Below are 24,004 nucleotides of genomic sequence, written 5' to 3'. Positions count from 1 at the left end.
TTGACCAATAGAACACGTGGCACTATTGATTTGTGTCAGTTTCTGGGCCAAGGCCTTAAGACCCTGACAGCTTGCTCTTCTTGTCTCTTGGAAGACCTGATCTTGGAATGCTAGCTCTGAGATCCAGAGCCACCATGCAGGAAAGCCCACAGGAGCGCACGTTAGTTGAGTCCAGCTTTCCCTGTCTGCCCACTGAGGCAGCCAGCAGGTGAGTGGTGCTAACTGGGTCTGCCCAGTCCAACTCATCTGCCAACTGAGCACTGAGAAAGATCTTCATCAGCACTGCATGGAGCAGAAGAACCACCCAACTGAGCCCTGCTCGAGTTCCTGATCCACAAGGCCGTGAACTGTAATGAAGCCATGGTTGTTTTAAGCCATTAGGTCTGGCGCTGGTTTTGAAGCAATGACAGATAACTGGACAGGGAGAGTCTGACTGGCAGAGGCACTTCAGAGAGCCGGGATTTGGTAGCTGAAGCCATGAAACTACAAAGGGATAGAGAATAGAATCAATAATTGAGTTTGGGGGAAATTGGGGAAACTACAGGAAGTATAAAGTTACTATATAAAGGTACTATTGCCTATGTTTAAAGGCTAACAAGAGAGGCCAAAGGTCATATGTATGTTATATGATGTATAGTTAATGGATTACGACTAAGATTATATATAATCTTACATAGTACATATAATATATAAGCTTATATATTATATAATATATAATGTAGAACATTATAGAATATAGAATGTAGAATTATATATATTATATATATTATTGGGCATTATATATAATATATATTATTGGGCTATATATATATATATATATATATATATATATATAATTGGGCATTCTACATCCAAGCTACACCCCCAGCCCTATTTTTTATTCTTTATTTTGAAACATGGTCTCACTGAGTTGTAAAGAGCCTCACTAAACACCTGAGGCTGTAATGCAAACCACAATCCTCCTGTTTATATTTTAACTTTTTATTATAAGAATTTATAAATATATATATATATGAATAATCCCAGCATTCAGGAAGCTGAGACAGGAGGATCACGGTTCATGGACAGCCTCAGCTACTTTGTGAGGCCCTATGCAACTCAGTAAGACCCTGTTTCCAAATAAAGGATAAAAAAATAGGGCTAGGGGTGTCGCTCAGAGGTAGAATTCTCCTGGATTCCATCCTCAATACTGCAAAAAAAACCAAACATATATATATATATATGTATATATATATGAACTCAGGATATAAAGAGGATAATGATCCCCTATTATCTTGCTTTTATCTGGCTGCTGTAACAAACTATCATAAACTAGGTGCCTTATAAACAACAGACAGTTCTGGAGGCTAGAAGCCCAAGATGGAGGCACGGGCAGATGCAGTGTGCAATGAGGTCTCAGCACTGGGTTCATAGATGCCACCTTCTCACTGTGCCCTCCCAAGGTGGAAACAGCACAGGAGCTCCCTGGAGTCTCTTTTGTGGGGGCACCAATCCCATTCATTAGGGCTCCGCCCCATGACCTCATCACCTCCAGAGACCCCCTTAAAAACTAGGATTCAATATGGACTTTGTCTTCCAATCTACAACTGTCTGAGAGCAGATTACTACAGATGCTTGTTCCTCGCTCCTCACCTTGGTATCTTTGAATTAACAAAATACAGACTCACCAGTCTGCATTAGAAAAGCTTCCAGGCAGGTGGCTCCAGTCCCCACTGGCCACAGGAATTGGATTCTGATCAGATCTTCATTAAGAGAATTTAAATGTCATATTAGAAGTAAATACTGGTAGAGATATGGGGGGAGGGGATTGGTCTCTCCAGGATAATATCAGATATAGTCTAAACAAATCTAAACAGAATATTTGCTTTGATTTTTTTTTTCTAAATGATGCATTCGTTTTCCTCGGGGAAGAGTAAATATATGCCTAGCTGCCTTTTTGTTTAACCCAGTCTCCTCAAGGGGAATTGGATCAGTATTTGCTAAAACCTTGCTGTGTAGCCTTATCTTTCTGCTCCCCTCCAGCACGGTGGGCAGCCTGTGCCTCCAACATCCTCGTTATCTAACTCTGAAGGCTCACTTCATACTTTTCTTCTTTAGTTATCTCCATCTGACTTTGCCAGCTCAGTGTTAAAAGATGTCCTTCTCCCGGCTAGAAACCAGCTGCAGGATATGCAGGGCTTGTTACATGGTAGGTAGCAGGCCCTTAACCACTGGAAGGTTTTTAAAAGGAGACGCTAGATACAGGAAAGAGGTTATCTGTTGAGTTCCAGCAGATGGATCTGATGGAGAAGGCCTCAAAAGGTAATTTCCCATCTGGCATTTGGTAAGGGACACCTAGAGAGAGATTCGGTGACCTGCTCAAGGTCAGTTAGGATAAGTCTGTCCTGGGTTTTTGCATTGATTTGTGATTTTTTTTTCTTCTTTTTGCTGTCTGTCCTGTGCATGCTGGGTAAGTACATGCTCTAAGCTTGAGCATACCCAGCCATGTCCTCGTTTCCTTTAAGGCACCACGCCGCCCATGTGGCCTCCTCGAATGACCTCAGGCCAGGTCCTGAGGTGCAGTGAGCATCCTCCTGCCCCCCTTTCACGTCTCTGAGGTGTGCACACAGCAGGAAGCACTGGGCTTTGCTAAAGGCTGCAGCCCCTGGTCCTGGTTTCTCAAAATCTTGTCCTTTGGAGCAGCTTGGAGCAAAGAGTTTTCCTGGGCTGCAGCTCTGAATCCAGACTGTGGCGCCTTTCAAAAGACCACAAAACACAGCATCGCCAAAGCCGTCTTTAATGCTCAGGAATTAAGGAAATTCCAAAGGTTACTTTATAAGCCAAAGCCATGAGCCCAGAGTCAGAGAGCTGGGGAAGCAGAGGGCCAGGATTAGGGCCAAGTGAGACCCAGGGGCAGTCTGAGCAGCGGGGGGACTGGCAAAGAAAATGGGGGAGACAGGGGATCTGAGCTCGGGGAGCATGGCCACAGGACCCTTTCTTACGCCCTCCCTGGGCCACAGGTACCAGCAAAGGCAGCGCGGGCCACCCGGTGCTCAGCTCCCAGCGGGTCCCGCGGGGCGGGGCAGGGATCTGCCTGGTGGCGCCCTGCCTGGCCGGCGCTGGGCAGGTTGGCTTGTCGCCCACCCGGGGGCCCCGCCCCCGGCAAGGACAGGAGGAAGCCCCGCAGCGCTGGCCTGCCTGCGCCCCGGCCCCGCGCCCGGTTCTCCTAAGCAGCAGCTCCGCGTGCGCCCCTCGACCCCGCTCACCCACCGCGGCCATGGGCGCATCCTCTGCGCGGCCAGTCTTCCTGGCCCTGGCCGGGCTGGCTCTGGTCCTGCTGCTGTGTCTGGGTCCAGGTGAGTAGGGTGATGCTGAGAGGCGCGCGGCCCCGGAGTGTGGCTGGCCCAAGGATGCTGGAGAGGAGAGGGGAGATGTGAGGACAGGACAGGACAGGAGAAGAGAGGAGAGGAGAGGAGAGGAGAGGAGAGGAGAGGAGAGGAGAGGAGAGGAGAGGAGAGGAGAGGAGAGGAGAGGAGAGGAGAGGTGATGGCCTGGTTGTACAAAGACCCATCCTTAGCCCGTGAAATGCCAAGGGGCGTCGGGGTCACTAGGAGTTAGCACTTGTTTGGGCGCCAAGAGGCGCACTCCAGCAGGCAGAGCGGGTATGGGGTCAAGGGGAGGGTCTCAGGCCTGCGGGCTGCCTAGAGACCAGAGGAGCAAGCGTCTGACGGGTGAGCAGGAAGGGTTTCTGAGCTTAACGTAAGGAAGTGAGCAGTGGGGTCTTTAAGGCTCTAGTGACATCCGGAAGGGAACCACAGGAATGCTGCAATCCGGTGATCCCTGTCCAAGCAATGGATGGCTGACAGTTAACCTGTTCCCATCGGCAAAGCTGAGCGCAGGCCTCGAGCCCTGGAGCAGAGTTGCCTTCCCTATTTCCTGGAGCTCTCAGCATATGGGCAGGAGGGTCGGGAAGAGTCCCTGTTCCTTTTCCATTAAAAGTGCATCCGCAGAGCTGGGCCTGGTGGCGCACCCTTGTAACCCCAGCATTCGGGAAGCTGAGACCAGAGAATCGCGGTTCGTCAACAGCCTCAGCTACTTAGCGAGGCCCTTGCAACTCAGTGAGACCCTGTTTCAAAAATAAAAAGACAAAAAAAGGGGTGGGGGCTGGAAGTGTAGCTCGGTGGTAGAATGCCCCTGGCTTCCATCCCCACTACCGCAAAAAATAAAAAATAAAAATAAAAAAATAAGTTATATAAAATAAAAAGTAGGGCTGGGGGTGTAGCTTGGAAGTAGAATGCCCCCTGGGTTCCATCCCCAGTGCTGAAAAAAAAAAAAGTGCCTCTGCAGGCACACTCCAGGCTGAGGGGAGGGGTCAGGAGCCACACATTAGGAGTCAGAGGTGCTCCTGGGTTGCTAGAATGGGGGAAGGGCTTCAGGTTACTTACCTAAATCACCCCAGGTAAAGTTGATCATTGCACGATTTCCCTCCCATTTTAAGCAGCACATCTGAATAAGTTGTGTCAACACTAACTATAAGCCACACATTTTCATGTGACTTATACCAAGAATTCAATGATAAGGATAATTTAAAATGTTATCATCATCAAGTTAAACACGCATGGAAGGTCTTATGACATAAAACAAAACTTTCTTTCTTAAAATGAAAATCTCTCTGAGTTCCAGAGATGATTCATTATAACACCCAAAAACATTTTAATGAAGAAAACAATCACGGTTCCTTTTTGACCAATTTGCTAACAGCCAGCACCTTTGAAAAGGTTTTTAATAAACTTGTTAAGTAGTTAGCCTCTTTCAAAAGGGCACCTTGCAATCCTGAATCTGCCTTTGGATTTGATAAAGTTGGGAGTGTTTATTATCACAGGCTAGAAATAATAATTTATGGTGATGGGGTAAAAATCCATGCTACAGAAAATACTTAACAGTCATTCTTTTATTCTTAATTTCTTTCTTCAAACAGACTCAGTGTGGTGCCCGATTATATGTTTTAATAGATAGCTCGGGGTGTCGTGATTGTTCTGGTGGTGACATTCTTAATTCATTGCGTGGGATTTATCCCTCCCTTTCAGTGGCAGAGCCGAGATGTGGTGGGGCTCTCATTTTTGGACCGAGAATGACACACATTTGCTGCAAGAAACTGCAGCCTCATGATAAATGCCTACAGCCAGCGTCTATTTCAGCAGACCACATTCCAGTCATTAATTGCTAAGTACTTTTAGAGAAGGCAAACAGATGGAGTGCCGATGCTTAGTTCTGTATGCGCTACCCTGTGAGTTGTTAGAGACTGACAAATGTTAAGATATTCATGAATGCTAATATTAGTCCCCAAGAACATATCTGTCTGCCTCGGCAAATATTTTTAGAGATTTCTTCAATGCCTCTTAAGGTTGAAAGGGAAATACAGCCTTTAAGACCATCCCCACCCCGTCGAATCAAATAATACCCTCTATAGTTGCCTGGGCAAATGCTCAGCTGTGTTGATTTATGCTTAGACACTTGTAATGATTCCTGGTGGAACCTCTGGGGGCCCCTTATTCCATATTTGGGTGACTTCCCAGGCACTGGAAATATTACTCCATGCCTTAATCTATGGCCTAGAAGCTCTTTAAAGTCATAGCTTTCCTTCCAGAAGGTTCACCTGTTTAGATGAACACCAAGAAACCTTTAATTCTTTTCTCCTTTGTAGTCTCCTTCTTTGACCACAACTCCAGGATCTTTGTTTTGCTTTTGTGGTGCTAGGGATTGAGCTCAGGGGCACTCTAGCTCCAAGCTACACTCTCAGCCCTATTTTATTTTTTATTTGGAAACAGAGTCTCCCTAAGTTGCTGAGAACCTCACTAAGTTGCTGAGGCTACCTTCAAACCTTAGACTCCCAAATACTAGCATTATAGGTGTGTACCACCACAGGACGCCTGAATATCTTTAGGGTTTATTTATTTTTCCTGTGGTATGGGGAATGGAACCCAGGGGCTTTCTACCTCCAGGCTACACTCCAGAGCTCTTTTATATTTTGTTTAGAAACAGGGTCTCACTAAGTTGCTGAGAGCCTCACTAAGTAGCTGAGGCTGGCTTTGAACCTGTGTGAGCCTCCTGTCTCAGCCTCCCAAGCACTGGGATTACAAACATGGCCAACACGCCTGGCTGATTTTAGAGTCCTCATGACCTTCTTTAAGTGAGATGTTGACTGAACTAAATAGGGGAGTTAGATGATCAGTGATTGAGGAGAGACAGGACCATTACTTCCTATTCAAAATGTTCCATTAATGAAAATCCTTCCTTAATGAAGCCAAAGATTGCAATAACTTCTTTTTTTAACTTCCAAATACCTTTTTAATATTTATTTATTTATTTTGGCAGCACTAAGGATAGAACCCAGGGGCGTTTGACCTCCGAGCTACACCACCACCCCATTTTTTATTCTTTATTTTGAAACAGGCTCTCACTGAGTTGCAAAGGGTCTCACTAAGTAGCTGAGACTGTGCACAAATCGTGATCCTCCTGTCTCAGCCTCCCAAATGCTGGGATTACAAGCGTGTGCCACCATGCCCAACTTTTTTTTTTAACTTTTTAAATATTTTTTTTTAACTTTTAAAATACTTTTATTGGTGCATTGTATTGTGAGGTTCAAAGCGGTACATAAATAATGCATATAACACTTGGTGTATTTTTCTTCATATCCTACCTCACTCTCCTTCCTCCCTCCTCATTCATGTTGGTGAGATTGGTAGTGATATCGTGGCAATTGCTTTTTATTTATTTTTTATTTTTTAGCATTAGACATTGAACCCCTAGGGAGCATTCTATCTCTAAGCCACACTCCCAGCCCTTCTATTTTTTATTTTGAAACAAGGTCTCACTAAGTTGCTGAAGCTGGCCTCAAACTTGCAATCCTCCTTGTTTCAGCCTCCCAAGTACTGGGGTTATAGGAGTGTGCCCCCACACCCGGCTCTGCTATTGCTTTTCAGACCAACCTGAGCACAGAAAAAGAAGGCCAGGGCAACCCCCCACAGGCTGCTTCAGACCACACTAACGCCTTAGGCTACTGTTCAGCAAGCACCCAGCCCTTCTATAGGAGACAGGAGGACAAGAACCACCTCTGTCCTTTCCTTTAGGGTGGTCTCTAGAGATCTGGTGGCTGCTGCTCCTCCTCCTCCTCCTCCTCCTCCTCCTCCTCCTTCCCCCCTCCTCCTTCTTCTTCTTCTTCTTCTTCTTCTTCTTCTTCTTCTTCTTCTTCTTCTTCTTCTTCTTCTTCTTCTTCTTTTTATTCTTATTCTTATTCTTCCTCTTCATTTTTCTACCTCCTCCTCCTCTACCCCTCCTCCCCTCTTCCTCCTCCTCTTCCCCTCTTTCTCCTCCCTCCTCCTCCTCCTCCTCCTCCTCCTCCTCTTCTTCTTCTTCTTCTTCTTCTTCTTCTTCTTCTTCTTCTTCATTTCACTATCTCCTCCTCCTCCCCTCTTCCTCCTCCTCCTCCTCCTCCTCCTCCTCCTCTTCTTCTTCTTCTCTTCTCTTTTGTCACATTTTTCTAGCTTTATTGAAGTATAACTGGCAGGCAAATGAAGGAAGAATTCCTTTTCACTTCGCAGGGCTGAGTATCAAACCTAGGGCCTTGTGCGTGCTAGGCACGTGCTCTACCACTAAGTTTCATTTCTAGCACAAAGCAGCAATTTTAATTTTAATTTTTTGTGTTGGGGGATTGAACTCCGGGGCATTCTGCCTCTGAGTTCCACCCTAGCTCTTTTTTTTAAAAAAAATGTTTTTATTTTAAAACAGGATTTAAGTTACTGAGGGTCTGCCTAGTTGCTGAGGCTGGCCACGAGCCTGAGATCCTCCTGTCTCCCAAGTGCTGAGGTTACAGGCACATGCAACCATGCCTGTCACAAAGCGGGGATTCTTACTCTTATTTAGGTCACAGATACTTTTGAGAGGTTGGCAAAAGCCGTGGCGTCTAGTCCTGGAAAACTGTATTTTCAGATAGATACTTTTCAGTCTTTCACCATTCACCTGAAACCCATGCATGGGCTGAGGCTAAGAACTCTGCAGAGAACACAGTGCTCCAGCCTGGACCGTCTCCAGTTCCTTTTACCTGAAGACACTCTGCTCAGTGCTTAGGGTGCTGTGGATGTCTTTCTTGGGGTTGGGGGTCCACCCTTCAATAGAAAAGCCTTGTTCCTATAATAGCTGAGGGTCAGACTCTTCTATAGGTCCTCCTACCAGCTTGCTTGTGTGTGTGTGTATGTGTGTGTGTGTGTGTGTGTGTGTGTGTGTGTGTGTGTGTATGAGAGGGGGGGAGGGGCAGGCTATTCTTTTGGGCCAGCCATATTATTTCCTATTAAAATAAGTGGGATGCTGGGCGTGGTGGTGCACGCTTGTAATCCCTATGCTTGGGAGGCAGAAACAGGAGGATCATGCAGGTTTGAAGCCAGCCTCGCTGGCTTAAGAGACCCTGTTTCCAAATAAAATATAAAATAGGCCTGGGAGTGTGGGAGTGTAGCCCAGAGGTAGAAGGGTTCCATCCCCAGTACCACCAAAAAAAAAAAAAAAGAAAGAAAAAAAGAAAAAAAAAGTGGGATTATTAGAAACTCTTTTTTTTTCTTTTTTGGTGGTACTGGGGTTCCTCGAAACCCTTCTACCTCCGGGCTACACTCCCAGCCCTATTTTTATATTTTTTATTTGGAAACAGGGTCTCTTAAGCCAGCGCGGCTGGCTTCGAACCAGCATGATCCTCCTGTCTCCGCCTCCCAAGCGCAGGGATTCCAAGTGTGCACCACCACGCCCGGCTAGAAACTCTTTCAAACAGAATAAATATAACAGCAAAGGATCCTGATAATGCTTGATTATAGAACGATCAGAGAAAGCTGCAAAATTAGGCTGAGTTTTCAGAGAGAGAAGGCGTGTTTCTTGGCTCGTGGCAGACTAAGTTCCCTGTCTGCCTTCCTGGCCAGTATATTCTCCTCTTTTTATAAGTACATCAGTCATGGGATTTAGAGCCTGCCCTGAATCCAGGATGATATCATCTCGAGAGCCCTAACAATAACATCTGCAAAGACCCTATTTTCAAATAATCTCATCTTCTGAGATTCCAAGTAAATATAAATTTGGAGAGACACTGTTGGACTCACCATACCATGAAGTGAGGTGGGCAGGGAAAGACAGGTGAAAAACCTTTGTGATAAGGTATCATTATCATGGCGCTCATGATAAGACATCGGGGCTAAGCCGGGCCTGGTGGTGAGTGTGTGTAATCCAGGAGCTATGAGGCTGAGACAGGATTGCAGATTTGAGGCCAGGTGGGGTCACTTAGTGAGACCTTGTTTCAAAATAAAAAAGTAGAAAGGGCTGAGGGTGTGGCTCAAAGGTAGAGCATCTCTGTGTTCAATTTCAGTACCGCCCTCCCCCCCACCCCAAAAGACATCAAGGCTAAATGAACAACATCACTTTCCTGGGAAAAAGCTCCAGTTGTAACACGCTATGTCAGTGAAGGTCATTGTCACCAACAGTAATCACAGGCATCCCAGGTTGTTTTTCCTGCATGACAGGGGTGCAGGCAACCATTAAGGATGCAATATTAACACTCTGCCAAATTGAGGCAGGGGCCCACAGTTATTTTTGTTTTTAACCAACTCTGATTTTTGCATTTGATAAATTCAAGGGTTCAGTCAACTCTGAAACTGCTTTCTGTGTTTATTCCTGAAGGTGGCGTAAATGGAAATAAGCTCAAGCAGATGCTTCGGAAACGAGAAGGTAAAAATGTGCCCCCAACTGGATAAGGGATGGATGCTTAGCTGGATGAAAAGGAAATGGCAAAAATCGGATGTGCGCCCTGGAGTCCTATGTTTGGAAAATCAAAAGTGTTTACCCCTTAAAAGGTTTGCAGATCTGAAGGTCTCTTTCTGTGGGTGTGTGGCAAGGTATTCTTCTAGATAAATATTATTGCTGGTAAATGTCTTTGGTTGTTTTCTTGAAAGCTGTCAATGTGGACTCAGAAGCAGAAGAAGAAAGGATGTAACAGTGTTAATTGAATGCTGCTTATTTTAGATCCACGAAGCACTTTAGATCATACGTCTAAACTTGGACGGATCCTGCAGGGTGTGTAATACCGTAATACCTTACTAGGTGGGGAGGGCATCGAACTGCATAACTATGAGACTCTACGCATCAATTAGCGACTGGGGAAGGGTGTTTACCTAGGAATAACTTCCCGCTGCTAACTTCTGTTGTGGAAAGTGCTCGTGAGATAAATGTGGCAGACAGCAGCAAGGCATCATTCAAACAGAACATGGGAGTCACAACATTCCCAGCCTGCTGTTATTGAGATCAACTGTATCCATTCTGTGGTCTCCTGAATGTCATTTCTCCTTTCCCAGCTAGCATCTTCCTCGATAAAATTAAGTATTCCAGAAATTAAAAAGCGTGACACTTTTCTGATATGACATTGAAGCACTTAGCCTTCCTTCTGGTTTACAGAGGATACACAGAGGCTAAGGTCTGTACTGAAGAGAGGCCGCTGCTCACTAGTTCTGATACTTCTCAGTTGCTCCTTGGGGTTTCTTCCAGCGGTGGCCTGGAGTGTAGGTGGCGGCACTCCGGGGGGCAGGAGGTTCCCGGGGGAGCTCCCAGTATCCTTTCTAGAATTTCCATCTACCCATAAGAACCTGGTTTATCTCCAGTCTGGGGGTCAGCGTGGAGGGTCCCCTCCTTGTGCTGCTTGGCCATGAGAGCAGGGGTGGGTGACACAAAGAGCCAGCTTGTCACAAGTGAGCAGACTACTGAGACAATCACAACCCCTGGGTGTGCATCCTGCAGTCTTGACTCATTTTGAGCCAAGAAACATGTATTGAACACCAATTGTGTGCAAAACAGCACAAAAAGCCCTGGCGTATTTGTTAAACAATAAAAGCAAATCTCCTGGTGTTTGTCCATGTGACAACTTAATCCATTGGATACTTTAGTTTTATTTTCTCATGCATTCTTTCTAATAACACTAAATTAGGGAATGTGGGTCTGGCTTTATAGAAGAGGGGACAAACTAGATGGTAGGGAGAAGTACAAGGGCACAGCTGTGTCTCCTGGGCATGTCCTGCAGAAGTTGTGCCAATTTAGCAATTGAGACTATGACGGGAAGGTGTTAGTTTGTAGCCTTCCAGACTCAACCAAATGTGCAGTGATCAGACTGTGAGGCTCAGAGCAGGCTCCAGGGGGCGCTGTGATCAGACTGTGAGGCTCAGAGCAGGCTCCAGGGGGCGCTGTGATCAGACTGTGAGGCTCAGAGTGGGCTCCAGGGGGCGCTGTGATCAGACTGTGAGGCTCAGAGCGGGCTCCAGAGGGCGCTGTGATCAGACTGTGAGGCTCAGAGTGGGCTCCAGGGGGCGCTGTGATCAGACTGTTAGGCTCAGACTGTTAGGCTCAGAGTTGGCTCCAGGGGGCGCTGTGATCAGACAGTGAGGCTTAGAGTGGGCTCCAGTGGGCACTGTGTGCTCTAGCATCCTGGTGAAGATCCTGATACACTGCTAGGTGGTTATGGTTCCTCCTCCCATGGGACTCACCATTCCAGTTTTTTTTTTTTTTTCTTGCTCTGTCTTCTAAGCAAGCAGGACCCTGTCCTGCTTGTACATACAATGAATATACACCATATACATGTGTGGCATTAGATACCTAGTTCTGTTTTCTGAATGCAGAGCCCAGAGGGTAAGCCACCAGCCCCTGGTGAAGTGTAGTCAGTGGTCTACAGGGGCTGAGCTGAATTTCATTGCTACTGCAAAAATCTAGAAGTTCAAGATTAGTCTCTGCCCCTCTTTCTGTGTGACTCTACACAAATAGGAGAGCCTTTTAACAAGGGGCTTGGAAACTGATGGGCTGAAGCAGTGTTTTATCAGATGTGTGTACGAAGAGTCAAAAGTCATAGCCATCCTGTACATGAGAGGATGTATAATAGTGATTTCACTCCAAATACACAAGTCATTCTTAGGAGGTTGGCTAACAGGTTCCAAAATCCAGGTGCATAGAAAAAATAAGTTCTAATATTCTACAACACAGTAGGGTGACTATAATTCACAACAATTTATAAAGAATTAGAAGAGAAAGCTGGCACAATGGGGTCTCCTGTAATCCCAGCACTTGGTAGGCTGACACAGGAGGATCACAGGTACGAGGCTAGCCTCAGCAACTTAGCAAGGCCCTTGGCAACTTAGTGAGACTCTGTCCAAAATAAAAAATAAATAGATCTGGGGATGTAGTACAGAAGTAGAATGGCCCTAGGTTCAAACCTCAGTACAAAAAAAAATAAATAAATAAATAAAAAAAATTGATGAGTGCAAAGATTCCCAACACGAAGACATGATATATGGTTAAGGAGAAAGAAAATATTAGTTGCCCTAATAGAAGGAGCTACAACTCCAGCCCTACTTTCTATTTTTATTTATTTATTTATTTATTTTATTTTTGTGGTACTGGGGTTCCTGGAAACCCTTCTACCTCTGGGCTATACTCCCAGACCTATTTTTATATTTTTATTTGGAAACAGGGTCTCTTAATCCAGCGCAGCTGGTTTCCAACCTGCGTGCTACTCCTGTCTCCGCCTCCCAAGCGCAGGATTACAAGCGTGCACCACCACGCCCGGCTTTTATTTTTATTTTCAAACAGGGTCTCGCTAGGTTAATGGGAGTCTCACTATTTGCTGAGGCTGCCCCTGAACCTGCAAATCCCCCTGTCTCAGCCTCTCAGGTACTGGGATTGCAAGCATGCATCGGCACTCTCGGCGTAACCACAGAAGGATCCTAATAATAGAAAGAATGTCATGTTAAAGAAAAAGAAATCATCCTTCACATGTGGGGGTGGGTCTTGATCATTTCAGCACCCACCCCAGCGAAGACTGCAGTGGCTGTGGGCGAGAACAAAGCCAAAGAGTTCCTGGGTGGCCTGAAGCGCCAGAAGCGGCAGCTGTGGGACCGGAGCCGGCCCGAGGTGCAGCAGTGGTACCAGCAGTTCCTCTACATGGGCTTCGACGAAGCGGTGGGTGCACGGCCCTGCAGGGCAGGCTGCTGAGGACGGAGGCACAGGAAATTTGGCTTCATTCTTTGCTTTCCTTTGTTTTCTGTTGCTAGAGCAAAATACCAGAAGCTGGATACTTTATAAAGAAAGGAAGTTTATTTAGCTCAGAGCCCTGGAGGTCTAAGAGTGCGCTCAGCTGTTAAGAGCCATATTGGTGGATGATGTCACAGTAGCAGGGGTGGGTACCCAAGAGGCCACATGGAGAGACAAGAAGCCTGAACTTGCTTTATAAGCACCCACTATAGTGGGAACCATCCATTCTAAGAAACCAGTATTAATCCCTTCTATGGGCAAGACCCTGTGACCTCATTACCTTGGACTAGGCCCCTCCTAAGGGTGCCACCATTTCAACACTGCCACACAGGATGGAGGTCGTAGCACATGGAACCTTAGGGGCACACTCAAAGTGGATCCCACCATAGCATCATTCATCCCAAAGGTTTGAGGTCCACTGTATGCAGTGTTATCCAGGCATTGGGGTATATTAACAAATGTGTAGGGATCTCAGCCGGAATTCTTTGACCAGGGTGTGTTTGGGAAGTCACAAGTCAAATGGTCGAGACTTGGATTCACTGAGAATCTGCTTTTCCTAGGAAGGCTCCTAACCCCTCCGTACCGTTTTGCCTATGCATCCTTCAAGTAATTCACAGTGTTCCCCAAACACAGTCAGCTTTAACTCAAAACACGTGAGAAACAACCAATAGATGTAAAGACTTGAAAAGATAAAAAGGGACCTGTGGAGAGACGGGTCTTTGCAGATGTTGAGGCGGGCAGGGACGGTGGGAACAAATCTGTCAGTGCACTTGTGGAAAAGATGTTTTGCGTCATGTGCCTAGGTAGCATGCAGGGACACATTCAGCAAATTAAAGGAAAAGAATGTCTACAGTCACAGATTTGCAACAGGGGTGCAGATACAGGTCAGAGGGCAGCAGGGTTGAAATCCTAGATTCTTCTACACAGGACTCTGTCTACAGAGAGACCACTTAGCCTGCCCATCTGGGAGCAGGGGGTTTTCTCATAGGCAGTGTCTCCAACTAATGCAGCTGCACGTGCTCTCTTACACGGGCCCATGCTTCCTAGGAAGGTGCAAACAAATGCTGCAGTAGGTGGAAAAAGAAAATCTTCAGACACTTGACTTTTTTAATGGCTGCAAAAGAGGAAGTCCTATTTCCACATACCAATTTCCTGCCTATTCCCCATCACTGGCCATTTTGGTTGTTCCTTACAAACCTTCCTGCTACTCAAATATAATTTTTCTTTCGCTGGGCAAACAGCTAAACACTTACAGCCAAACTCGATGCCAGGTGTGATTCTGGGTACTGATGGGAACAGATCTATTTAAAATTCGCCACAACCGAAGGCAGCTACCGCCATTTGCATCTCTCCGTATTCTGTTTCCCTTCCTTGGGTCTATGTTCTCCCCAGCAGAATTATGGGGACAGATATCAGTTCCCATCTAAGGGTCCTCAAATACTTTCAAATCGCTCCCACTTTCTACACTCTTTAGCAACATCTGGTGTTTGAAATATTTAAAAATACATAATTTATTTAATCTGACAGGTGAGAATGACATATCATCTTTTAGGAATTTGTATTTCTTTGCTGATCATTATTAGCATGGGTATTAAGAGTCCAGTGTGAGGAAATGGCTAAAATAATGTCTGATAACAAAACCAGAAATACAGATGAGGATCAAAGATGATTATAATAACTAAATAGGCATGAAAAAAAAAAAGACCCTGAAGGAAGTATCTGCAAATGTGGCCGGTGCTGGTCTTTGGCACTGGACTTATACAATTCCTCTTGGTCCTTCGCCCTCACACATCCAGATTTTGAGTCTGCATTATCTTCATACTCATAAAACGCTTTCAACATTTATCAGAAAAAATATATTGTAAGCCAAAACCCCAAACATATGAAGTGAAACAAATAAAAAAATAAAGAGTTCGGGGGGCTGAGACCGGAGGATCGCGGTTTGCGGACAGCCTCAGCTACTTAGTGAGGCCCTCTGCAACTCAGTGAGACCCGGTTTCAAAATAAAGAATAAGAAATAGGAAGGAGGTGTAGCTCGGAGGTTGAATGCCCCTGGGTTCCATCCTCAGACCCACACACACACACAAAGAGTATCACAATATAATAGAAATATGTAGAGGTGAGTGCATGAGAAACCAGACAGGAGATAAATGGAGGCCAGAAGTCTGGGTTCTCCTTCCCAGCGGGGGCTCAGAAGATGACAGAGACCCCAGCACAGCAGATGGAGGTGGTGGGGATCTGGGGTCCTGCTCTTCAGGACTGCAGCAGCCATCTCGCTACTTACCCACAGTGGGTGCCATCGGTCCCTAGAGCCCTGTGATACAGGCGCTCCTCTACTTATGATGGCATCACATCCCAATAAGCCTATCAGGAGCTGACAATAATCATCATAATCCCAGTGCATGAGTGTGCCTAACCTACCAGCTGTCCTAACTTGCCAACATGGCATACCACACATGATCCCTCCTTCACACGTGTGATCCTGGGGCCGCCTGGGAGCCGAGGCTCACTAAGACTGCCCAGGACCATGAAAGAGAAAGAGGATGACACTGCATGCCACTAGCCTGGGAAAAGATCCAAATTCAGAATTCGAAGGATGGTTTCTATTGCACGCGAATGGCTTTCACATTATCCTACAGTCAAAAAATCCTAAGTCGAACCATCAGAAGTCAGAAACTGCCTGCATTCATTAGTGTTCGCTGGCAATCCTATTAAAATAAAGATTCCTGAGTCCTGACCACCAGAAAATTAGATCCAGGAGGCGTGGAGTGATGCCGGAACAGCTGTGTTTTTATAGCGCTCCTAGGGGTTTGGGGGCAGTGGTCCGCTGGCCTCATGTCGAGAAGTCACCCTGAAGCCAAAACCACTGATCTACTCCAGCCTCCCCAGGCGGTCTGTGTCAGCGCCTTACATTTTTGCCCGCACACTAAATCATGGACACATGCAAGTCCCTGTCCACATTCATCTTTCACCTTTCCCGCCACCAAAGAAAAATGAGTTTCTCCTTTAAAAAGATTTAACAGCCAAGGCCAGTCGCCCATGCTCAAGACCTGATGGTCCTCACCTCACCCTCGTCTCCAATCCTTCCATTGTTAGCTTTACATTGCTGTGACAAAAATACCTGGTAAAAATAACCTGGAGAAGAAAAGCTTTATTCTGCTTCACAATCTCGGAGGTTTGGCAGGCTCCAGGTTGGCACAGTAGTAGCTGCTTAGTAAATGTCAGCTGAATTGAAGCAACCGTATCATTGACATCTCTCAGCTCTAGGACACAGCATGGGAGGTCTCTCTGATGGTGACTCATGTACATTCCTGTTCTTGGTTAGAGCGCACACAGGTGCACATGTTCATTCCTCAGACACGGTGGTTCTATGGGTCAGGACTTGTGCCAGGGAGTGGAGGGCCCTAGACACGTCAGAATCCCTGCCTTCAAGAAGCCGTAGGGAGAGCCATGAAAGGAGAGCTGCAGTTAAAGATAGAAGGGAGGCGGAAGGATTTACTCTAAAGCCATCGATCGGTAAGATGTAATTTTAGGAGAGGGCATGTGTTTTTAAATCTATTTTCCACCATTTTCTTTCTCTCCAGAAATTTGAAGACGACATCACCTATTGGCTGAACAGAGACCGAAACGGACATGAGTACTACGGCGATTATTATCAACGCCACTATGATGAAGACTCTGCCATTGGCCCCCGGAGCCCCCATAGCTTCAGGCACGGAGCCAGCGTCAACTATGACGACTACTAGCTGTCACTTGCCACACGGTGTGCAGGAAAGCAAGCTTCTCTCCAGCATCTCCTCTATTTGTTTTCTGTTGTGCTTTATTTCAGCAGATGGTTTTGACTCAGTTTGTGTGACCAGGAAGTTAAAACATAGAAGATCAATGTCTTTTGATATTCCATGCAAGTGCCTAACTATACATCTCATTTAAAAATAGAAATAAAAGCATCTTGTTAAAAAGACTCAGAATTCATTTGGGTGAAAATTAACCTTCAGGCTGGTGACATTTGTTGTTCCTTGATGTTCTGAAGTTGAAGCATCCTCTGAGAGCCAGTATCATCCCAGGAATCTTTACTCCCTAGGCAGACCGTGGGATAGAGCAAGAGGTCTTCGGTGTGTTGCAATGCAGTCTTCACTAAGGGCAAAATATAAAATCAGCAAGAAACTCTAGTTGCACATGACTTCCAGTTACAGGCCATGGATTGAAGCACTCTGTTCACTGCAGAGCCTTTGAAAGCTTTCTGGGTTCCTGGCCCTGAGTTGGAGCTGGACCTGTTTACTATTACCATCTGGGAAATGTACAGCCACAGCAAATAACCGGAAATTCAGTTGATTTCAGAGCCATGCTCACCTAAAAATAGTTAAAAAATGAAACTGTTGGGGGGATTCAAGAAAGATTAAAGAGTATACTTTGCATTGTAGTTAGACAACCGAAGTGAAGGAAAGGAAGAGAAAGGAGAGAGGGAGGGAGGGAGGGAAGGCAGGAAGGAGCTGGGAGGGTTGCAGGTCCTGAGGCTTACTGATGGAGGGCAGTGGTCATCCACACCTGCAGAGCTGGGAGGCGGGGCGAAGGAGACTGACAGCCTGGGAGGAGCAACTCCGAGTGACTCTCACGTGTCAATCTGTCTTCCTCAGAAAAACTATATGTCATTTTTGCACAGTCTCTGAACTACACATCCTCATCCACAAACCCTAGATAATTTGAACTGAACAGAAAGCACAGAATTCCTGACAGCATGTTTATGGGCAATCATATACAAAAGCCCCCCTCCCTTTTATTTTCTTTTCTTGGGAATCCTTATGATTTTTGTCTTAAAAAATGTGATTAAAATACACATGACATAAAATTTACCACAGGCGTGGTGGCACACGCTTGCAATCCCAGCATTTGGGAAGCTGAGATGGGAGGATCATGGTTCACGGACAGCCTTGGCTACTTAGTGAGGCCCTTTGCAACTCAGTGAGACCCTGTTTTAAAGTAAAGAATAAAAAACAGGGCTTGGGGCGTAGCTTGGAATTCCCCTGGGTCCAGTCCCCAGTACTACAAAAAAAAAAATTACCATGTAATAATTTTTAGGCGAACAGCTCAAGGACAGTCAGTGGAGTCACACTGCTGTGTGATTTTCGGCACCATCTATCTGTAGGACTTTTCCATCTCCTCCAACTGAAATTCTATACCCACGGAGCCCCAACTCCCCCTCTCCCTTCCCCTCAGCTCCTGGGAAGCGCTATCTATTTTCTGTCTTTCTGAGTCTGACTACTCGAGGTACCTCGCGTAAGTAGAGGGATACAATTAATTGTCTTTTTTGCGCTTGGCTTATTTTACTTAGCATAAGGCCTTTGCGTTTCATCACGCTGCGGCATCTGCCTTTTTAAGGCAGAATAATATTCCATTGTATGGGAACATGGCACCTTGTTTGCACATTCATCTGTTGGTGGCATTCTGGCTATCCCATGTTGTGGCGATTGTGAATCCTGCTGCTAGAAGCGTGGGAATTTAAAAAAAATTTAAAGCTCTTTTTAAAAAAAATCTGTTAATATGTTGGATTTTATTAATACAAATTCTAATATTGATTAATTCATCAATTAAATTTCTGGAATAAATAAAACTTGATTATGATGTATCTTTGTTTTTAACTTGTTCACTGCTGGATCTGGCTTGGCCATATGGCATTTTTGCCCCCACACTTCTGAGTGAGATTGGACTATGACTTTCTTACGAGTTCTGTCCTGGTTAGTTCTGGTGTCAAGGTGTTGGGGGTGTTTTCTCTAATATGCATTGTTTAAGAATGGTTAAGAGTGAAATTATCTGTTTCCTGAATGTTTGGTAGCATTCAGAGAATGCCACTGGAAACCGTGCTTTCTTTATGGGAACATCTTTGACTAGGGATTGCAGTTCTTTTATGGTTAAAGGCTTATTCTGTTCGGCTAACGTCTGTCTTTCTCGGAAGTATTCCTAACGCCAAAGTTTTGAAGTGTATCAAGAGTTGCTCTTAATATTCTCTTATCTGTTTTTCTCTGTATCTGGGGTCATGTTTCTCCATTCTATTTAATTCATGCTTTTACAAAAATGAATTTTGAATCCTTGCAGATAGCGTTTTTGCTTTGCTGTTTTTTTCTATATTTTTCTACTTTGTGAATTTCTCTTCTTTTAATTTCCTTTCTTATATTTCTGTGGGTTTTTTATTTAATTAGATCTTAACTCCATTTTGAGCCTTATTTTTCTTTTAAAGTCAAGTTCTTAATGTTTTGAATATTAAATCCCAAAAGTTTGATGGGAAAAAGATGGTGAAATCTTGTAACTTCAATTATGATTTCTCCTTTGACCTATGAGTTGATTATAAGTATTATTAAATTTCCAAGTGAGTGGGTTTTTCTAATGATTCTACTGGCTTCGTTTTCTAACTTAATTGCATTGTGGAAAGCCCTGTGGCCTGACAGATGCTGGTCCTTGGAAGTAGACTGTGGCCAGCTGTAAGTTTGGGGTGTGTCGCCCCCAGCAACTCTTCCCATGTGTGTTTGAATGCGTTTTCCAGATGTCTGACGCAGTCAAGTCTGTTCATTCACACCTGATGATTTTACTGTTCATTTGTAAAGAATTTTTTACAGATTTTTTTTAAAATCAAGCAATTACTGAGACATATGTTTAAAAATCTTCTATGATGATGGTTTTGATAGTGTTTCCCTTTAATTCTGCTAGGCTGACTTTATATACTATGGGGCTATAAACAAATCCGTATAGTAGATACCAATTTGAAGTTGGTATGTTTTCCCAAGTGAGTGGAATTGTTTATCATTATATAGTCAGTTTCCTTATATTGAGTAATGTTTTTTGCCTGAAACATTTTTGGAGTCTGCAGATTCCTTATATTTTTACCATCTAAGGGATATATAAAAAGGCATACACACACACACACACACACACACACACACACACACACACACACATATGTAGGTATAGTCTATCACCTATATATCTATCTACATGCACACATATACAAAACTCAAATATATATATATGTGTATGTGTGTGTGTGTGTGTGTATATATATATATATATACATACATACATACACACACAGACACACACATATCACACACATATACATTCCCTAATCTGAAATGTTCCAAAATCCAAAAACTTTTGAGAACCAATGTGATCCCAGTAGTGAAAAATTTCACATCAGACCTCATATGATGGTTCATCCAAAACACAGATGCATTAAGATGATATAAAATTGCCTTCAGGCTACGCAACTAAGACATATATGAAACACAAACAAATTTTGTGTTTAGACTTGGATCTCATCTCCAAGAAAAATATCTTATTATCTATATAAAAATAAATATTGCAAAATCTGAAAAATCTAAAACATTTCTGCTCCCAAGAATTTAAGAAAAGGGATACTACTCAACGTGTGTGTGTGTGTGTGTGTGTGTGTGTGTGTGTGTGTGTGTGTGAATGTGTATATTTTTATATGTATGTGTGGACATGCATATAGTCATGTGCAGAGTTTCATTTGCTCCTGTTGGGAAATTTACTCACCTCATCTAATCTGCCATACTCCTGAAAACAATTCCTATTTGATCATTAATTTCAAATCAAACACTTTTCACTTCTTTTTTTTTTTTTTTTTTTTGCCTCTTGGAATCTCCTCGAAGAATAGTTTTAAATCAGTAAAGTTTATAAGATTACAAAAGAAGTCAATTATCTAGAAAAAGCTGCCAGCATTTTAAAAGACAAATTTATATAATCCTCACAAGTGTGTTTTCTCATGCTATAAATAACAAGACCTAGTGGCAGGTCTATAACTCTGTAATTTCAAAGTAGTGAAAGTAAATATTTTGAGACATACATAACAGCTATTATGTGGTGCTACGTGTGACTTCCGCGAGTGGCAAAATCCCAGGTAAGAGCTAACTAGTGCAGTTGGTTATCAACGTTTATGACTGGAGGAAAGGCTAAATTTGAGCTAGGTGTTAACAGACTAAGCATATTGATTTTCCCCAAAAGTTCATGGAGTCTCTTATTTAAGGAGATTCTATGGTTTTAATGTGTCCCCCAAAACTTGTATGTTGAAAATCTTACAACATATTGGGAGGTCACAAGAAAGACGTTGCTCTCACAGAGGCGACTTTGTAACGGAAGAGAGCTTGGCCCCTCTTGTTCTCTCCCACACTCTTCTTGCGTTTCCACTTTCTGGCATGGGATGATGCAGCGAGAAGGGCCTCGCCAGAAGCCAGTCGCTTGGTCTTGGCCATCCCAGTCTCCAGAACTGTAAACAATACATCTGTTCTTCAGAAATTACCCAGTCAGTGGTAGTCTATAACAGCGTAAGACATACAAAGGATTTCCAGGCTAATGCCTTTTAGTAGATGCAGTTTCCAATTACTCATAGAATACAGATGCGAATCCTTGCTGCGTGCCGTGAAGTCTTCTCCCTACCTACCTCCTCCACTTCCTCCTGTCCTCAGTGCCCTTGATTTGAGCTTCAGCCACCCCAGGCTTTTAATCCTTTAGCATCCCCATATGCTACTCTCTCTCCCACCTTGCCGAACTAATGTCCAGGACAGGGGCTACGCCTCTGCTTACTACTGAATCCTCAGAGCAATTTATTTTTTGCTCAGAAGTCTTATTTAGTATTAATACAGTCACTTCTTTTTTGAGTTTTACATATGTCATATATGTTTCTATTTTAAATCTAAAAATACTCTGTTTGAAGTGAGTCCCTTATATACAAATATAGTTGGGACATTTTAAAAAATTCTACCAATCTGCCTTTAAAAAGTATTTAGTGAATTCACTCACATGAAAAAAGTTTAAATTACACAGAAATAAAAAAATACTAGAAATCTATATAGATAAAAAGTGAATATAAGTTAGCCAAGTCTATGGACATTTCCAGTTAAACACTAATACAGATACATATTCACCTTCTTCTATATAGAGAGATAGCAATACATACATGACATGAATATTCTGGCCAAAAAAAAAAATCAGAGCTACTTAAAACATTCTCAAGTTTTAAAAATAGTATAAAATGTGTTTCAATATCCTACATGGATGTAAACTCCTGATTTAAGCCTATGATTTTACATGCCAGAACCATCATTAGTTTTAATTTTTTTTTTTTTTTTGGTGGTACTGGGGTTCCTGGAAGCCCTTCTACCTTCGGGCTACACTCCCAGACCTATTTTATATTTTTGAAACAGGGTCTCTTACGCCAGCGTGACCGGCTTCGAACCTGCGCGATCCTCCTGTCTCTGCCTCCCAAGTGCGGGGATTACAAGCGTGCGCCAGCACGCCCGGCCTAGTTTTAATTTTTAAAAATAGATATTAGTATCATAACACAGGGTTATTAATAATGAAGGCATTTTCATACAAAAATGTCAATGTTATTTATTATGATGTTTTAAATTTCAAAGTCTTTTCAACATAAGAAAACAGCTGCACACATTTAAGTATTCTGTATAAAACACAATAAAAAATGAATGATTGGTCTTTGTGGTTCCTAGTCATAAGTACTGTTTTATTTTTTCACATAGTATTAACTATATTCTTATGCAGGAATGCATTAAGTCTCAGTAGTTCTTAAAAAATGTGATCAGATAACTATACGAATCCAGAATGCAGCAAAGAGGAACAATCTTTGTAGTGTACTTTCACCTCATTCAAGGCGAAGCTGCTCCTTCTGGATACTTTTTCCACAGTGATGTGAAGAAGACTGTTTGGTTTTCATTAGTAGTTTTGTTATGTCGCTTTTTAAAAGAAAAAAAGTTTTGCTTTCTTCTACAGTTCAGTTCTCAAAAGAGACCTATTTTTGGAAATCATAGTCCAAAGATGTTCTAAAAAACCAAACGCTCTTTAGTAGACAAATGCTCTCGATGCAACTCTAATAAATAAGCACCTACTTCTAGTATATACAAGAACCAAGGTGAGATGGTTTTCTTGTTCTCACTATCCACTTAAGTGTTGTTTTAAAATCTTAATATTTTTGTCATTTATAATATCTGTTTTGGATGACAGTTCTCATCACTACATTTTAATTACTGCTTGAAGCCAGCTTAAGACAACTATTACAATATTCTTAAAGTTTGATTTTAAGTAATGACTTTATTAAAGGCCACAAGTCCACACAGCAGCCAAGTGAGAAATATTCCTTTTCTTCCTGTAGGCTATAATAAGGACAGGAGGGCAATCTCCCCAACTCCAGATCTTCTATCCTCACCAAATAAGCTACAAGTTCACTGATACTTTTCTCCCCATTCAATCTCAAATTCCTACTGCACAAAACTTGGGCCATTGTTTCATGGTCCTGAGAAACCTGAGAATACTATATATATATATATTTTTTTTTTGGGGGGGGTGGTACTGGGGGTGGAACCCAGAGGCTTTCTACCTCTGGGCTATACTCCCAGACCATTTTTATATTTTATTTGGAAACAGGATCTCACTAAGCTGCTGAAAGCCTCACTAAGTAGCTGAGGCTGGCTTTAGACTCATGCGATCCTCCGGTCTCAGCCTCCCAAGCGCGGGGATTACAAGCGTGCGCCACCACGCCCGGCTTACTCAATATATTTTGATGGTGGGCTTTCTGTCTGTGAAGAACCAGAATCACTGGAGTTAATACAACGTTCAACTACCCATGCATCATTTTTCAGGCAGGTGGCCTGCGCAAGCTAGCTCATTTTCTTTACTAGCTACGTCACAGCCCCTAGTTCTAGGGGACTTTTTTTGTGTGACGAGGACTTGGAAAGGGTTGCTAAATGTTCTTTTGTGATGTATCATGCTACATGGTTTATCTGGGCTTTTCACAGCCTGCCCAACCTTTCTATTTATGTAAGCAGCTAACTGTCTTGGAGATCTTCAGGTTCTTATTAGTGAACTGTGAGATCCTTTTTCTAGAAAAAACAGTGATCTCCAAGAT

At 43.7% G+C, this 24,004-nt stretch overlaps 1 protein-coding gene across 1 annotated transcript; it reads left to right on the top strand.

Moving 5' to 3' along the window:
- Positions 1-3,256: 3,256 nt before the first annotated feature.
- On the top strand, positions 3,257-16,823 carry ECRG4 (ECRG4 augurin precursor; the record flags this gene model as incomplete). The annotated part of the gene is made up of 4 exons (XM_080711811.1): positions 3,257-3,335; positions 9,691-9,738; positions 12,848-13,005; positions 16,662-16,823. 4 exons carry the CDS (start codon positions 3,257-3,259, stop codon positions 16,821-16,823), a joined length of 447 nt encoding a protein of 148 aa, XP_080567937.1.
- Positions 16,824-24,004: the final 7,181 nt, after the last annotated feature.

Source organism: Muscardinus avellanarius, assembly GCF_963383645.1.
Source record: "Muscardinus avellanarius genome assembly, chromosome: 15".
Classification (NCBI taxonomy): Eukaryota; Metazoa; Chordata; class Mammalia; order Rodentia; family Gliridae; genus Muscardinus; species Muscardinus avellanarius.
Note: the sequence above shows the minus strand (reverse complement) of the source record. Positions and strands in the feature narration are given on the sequence as shown.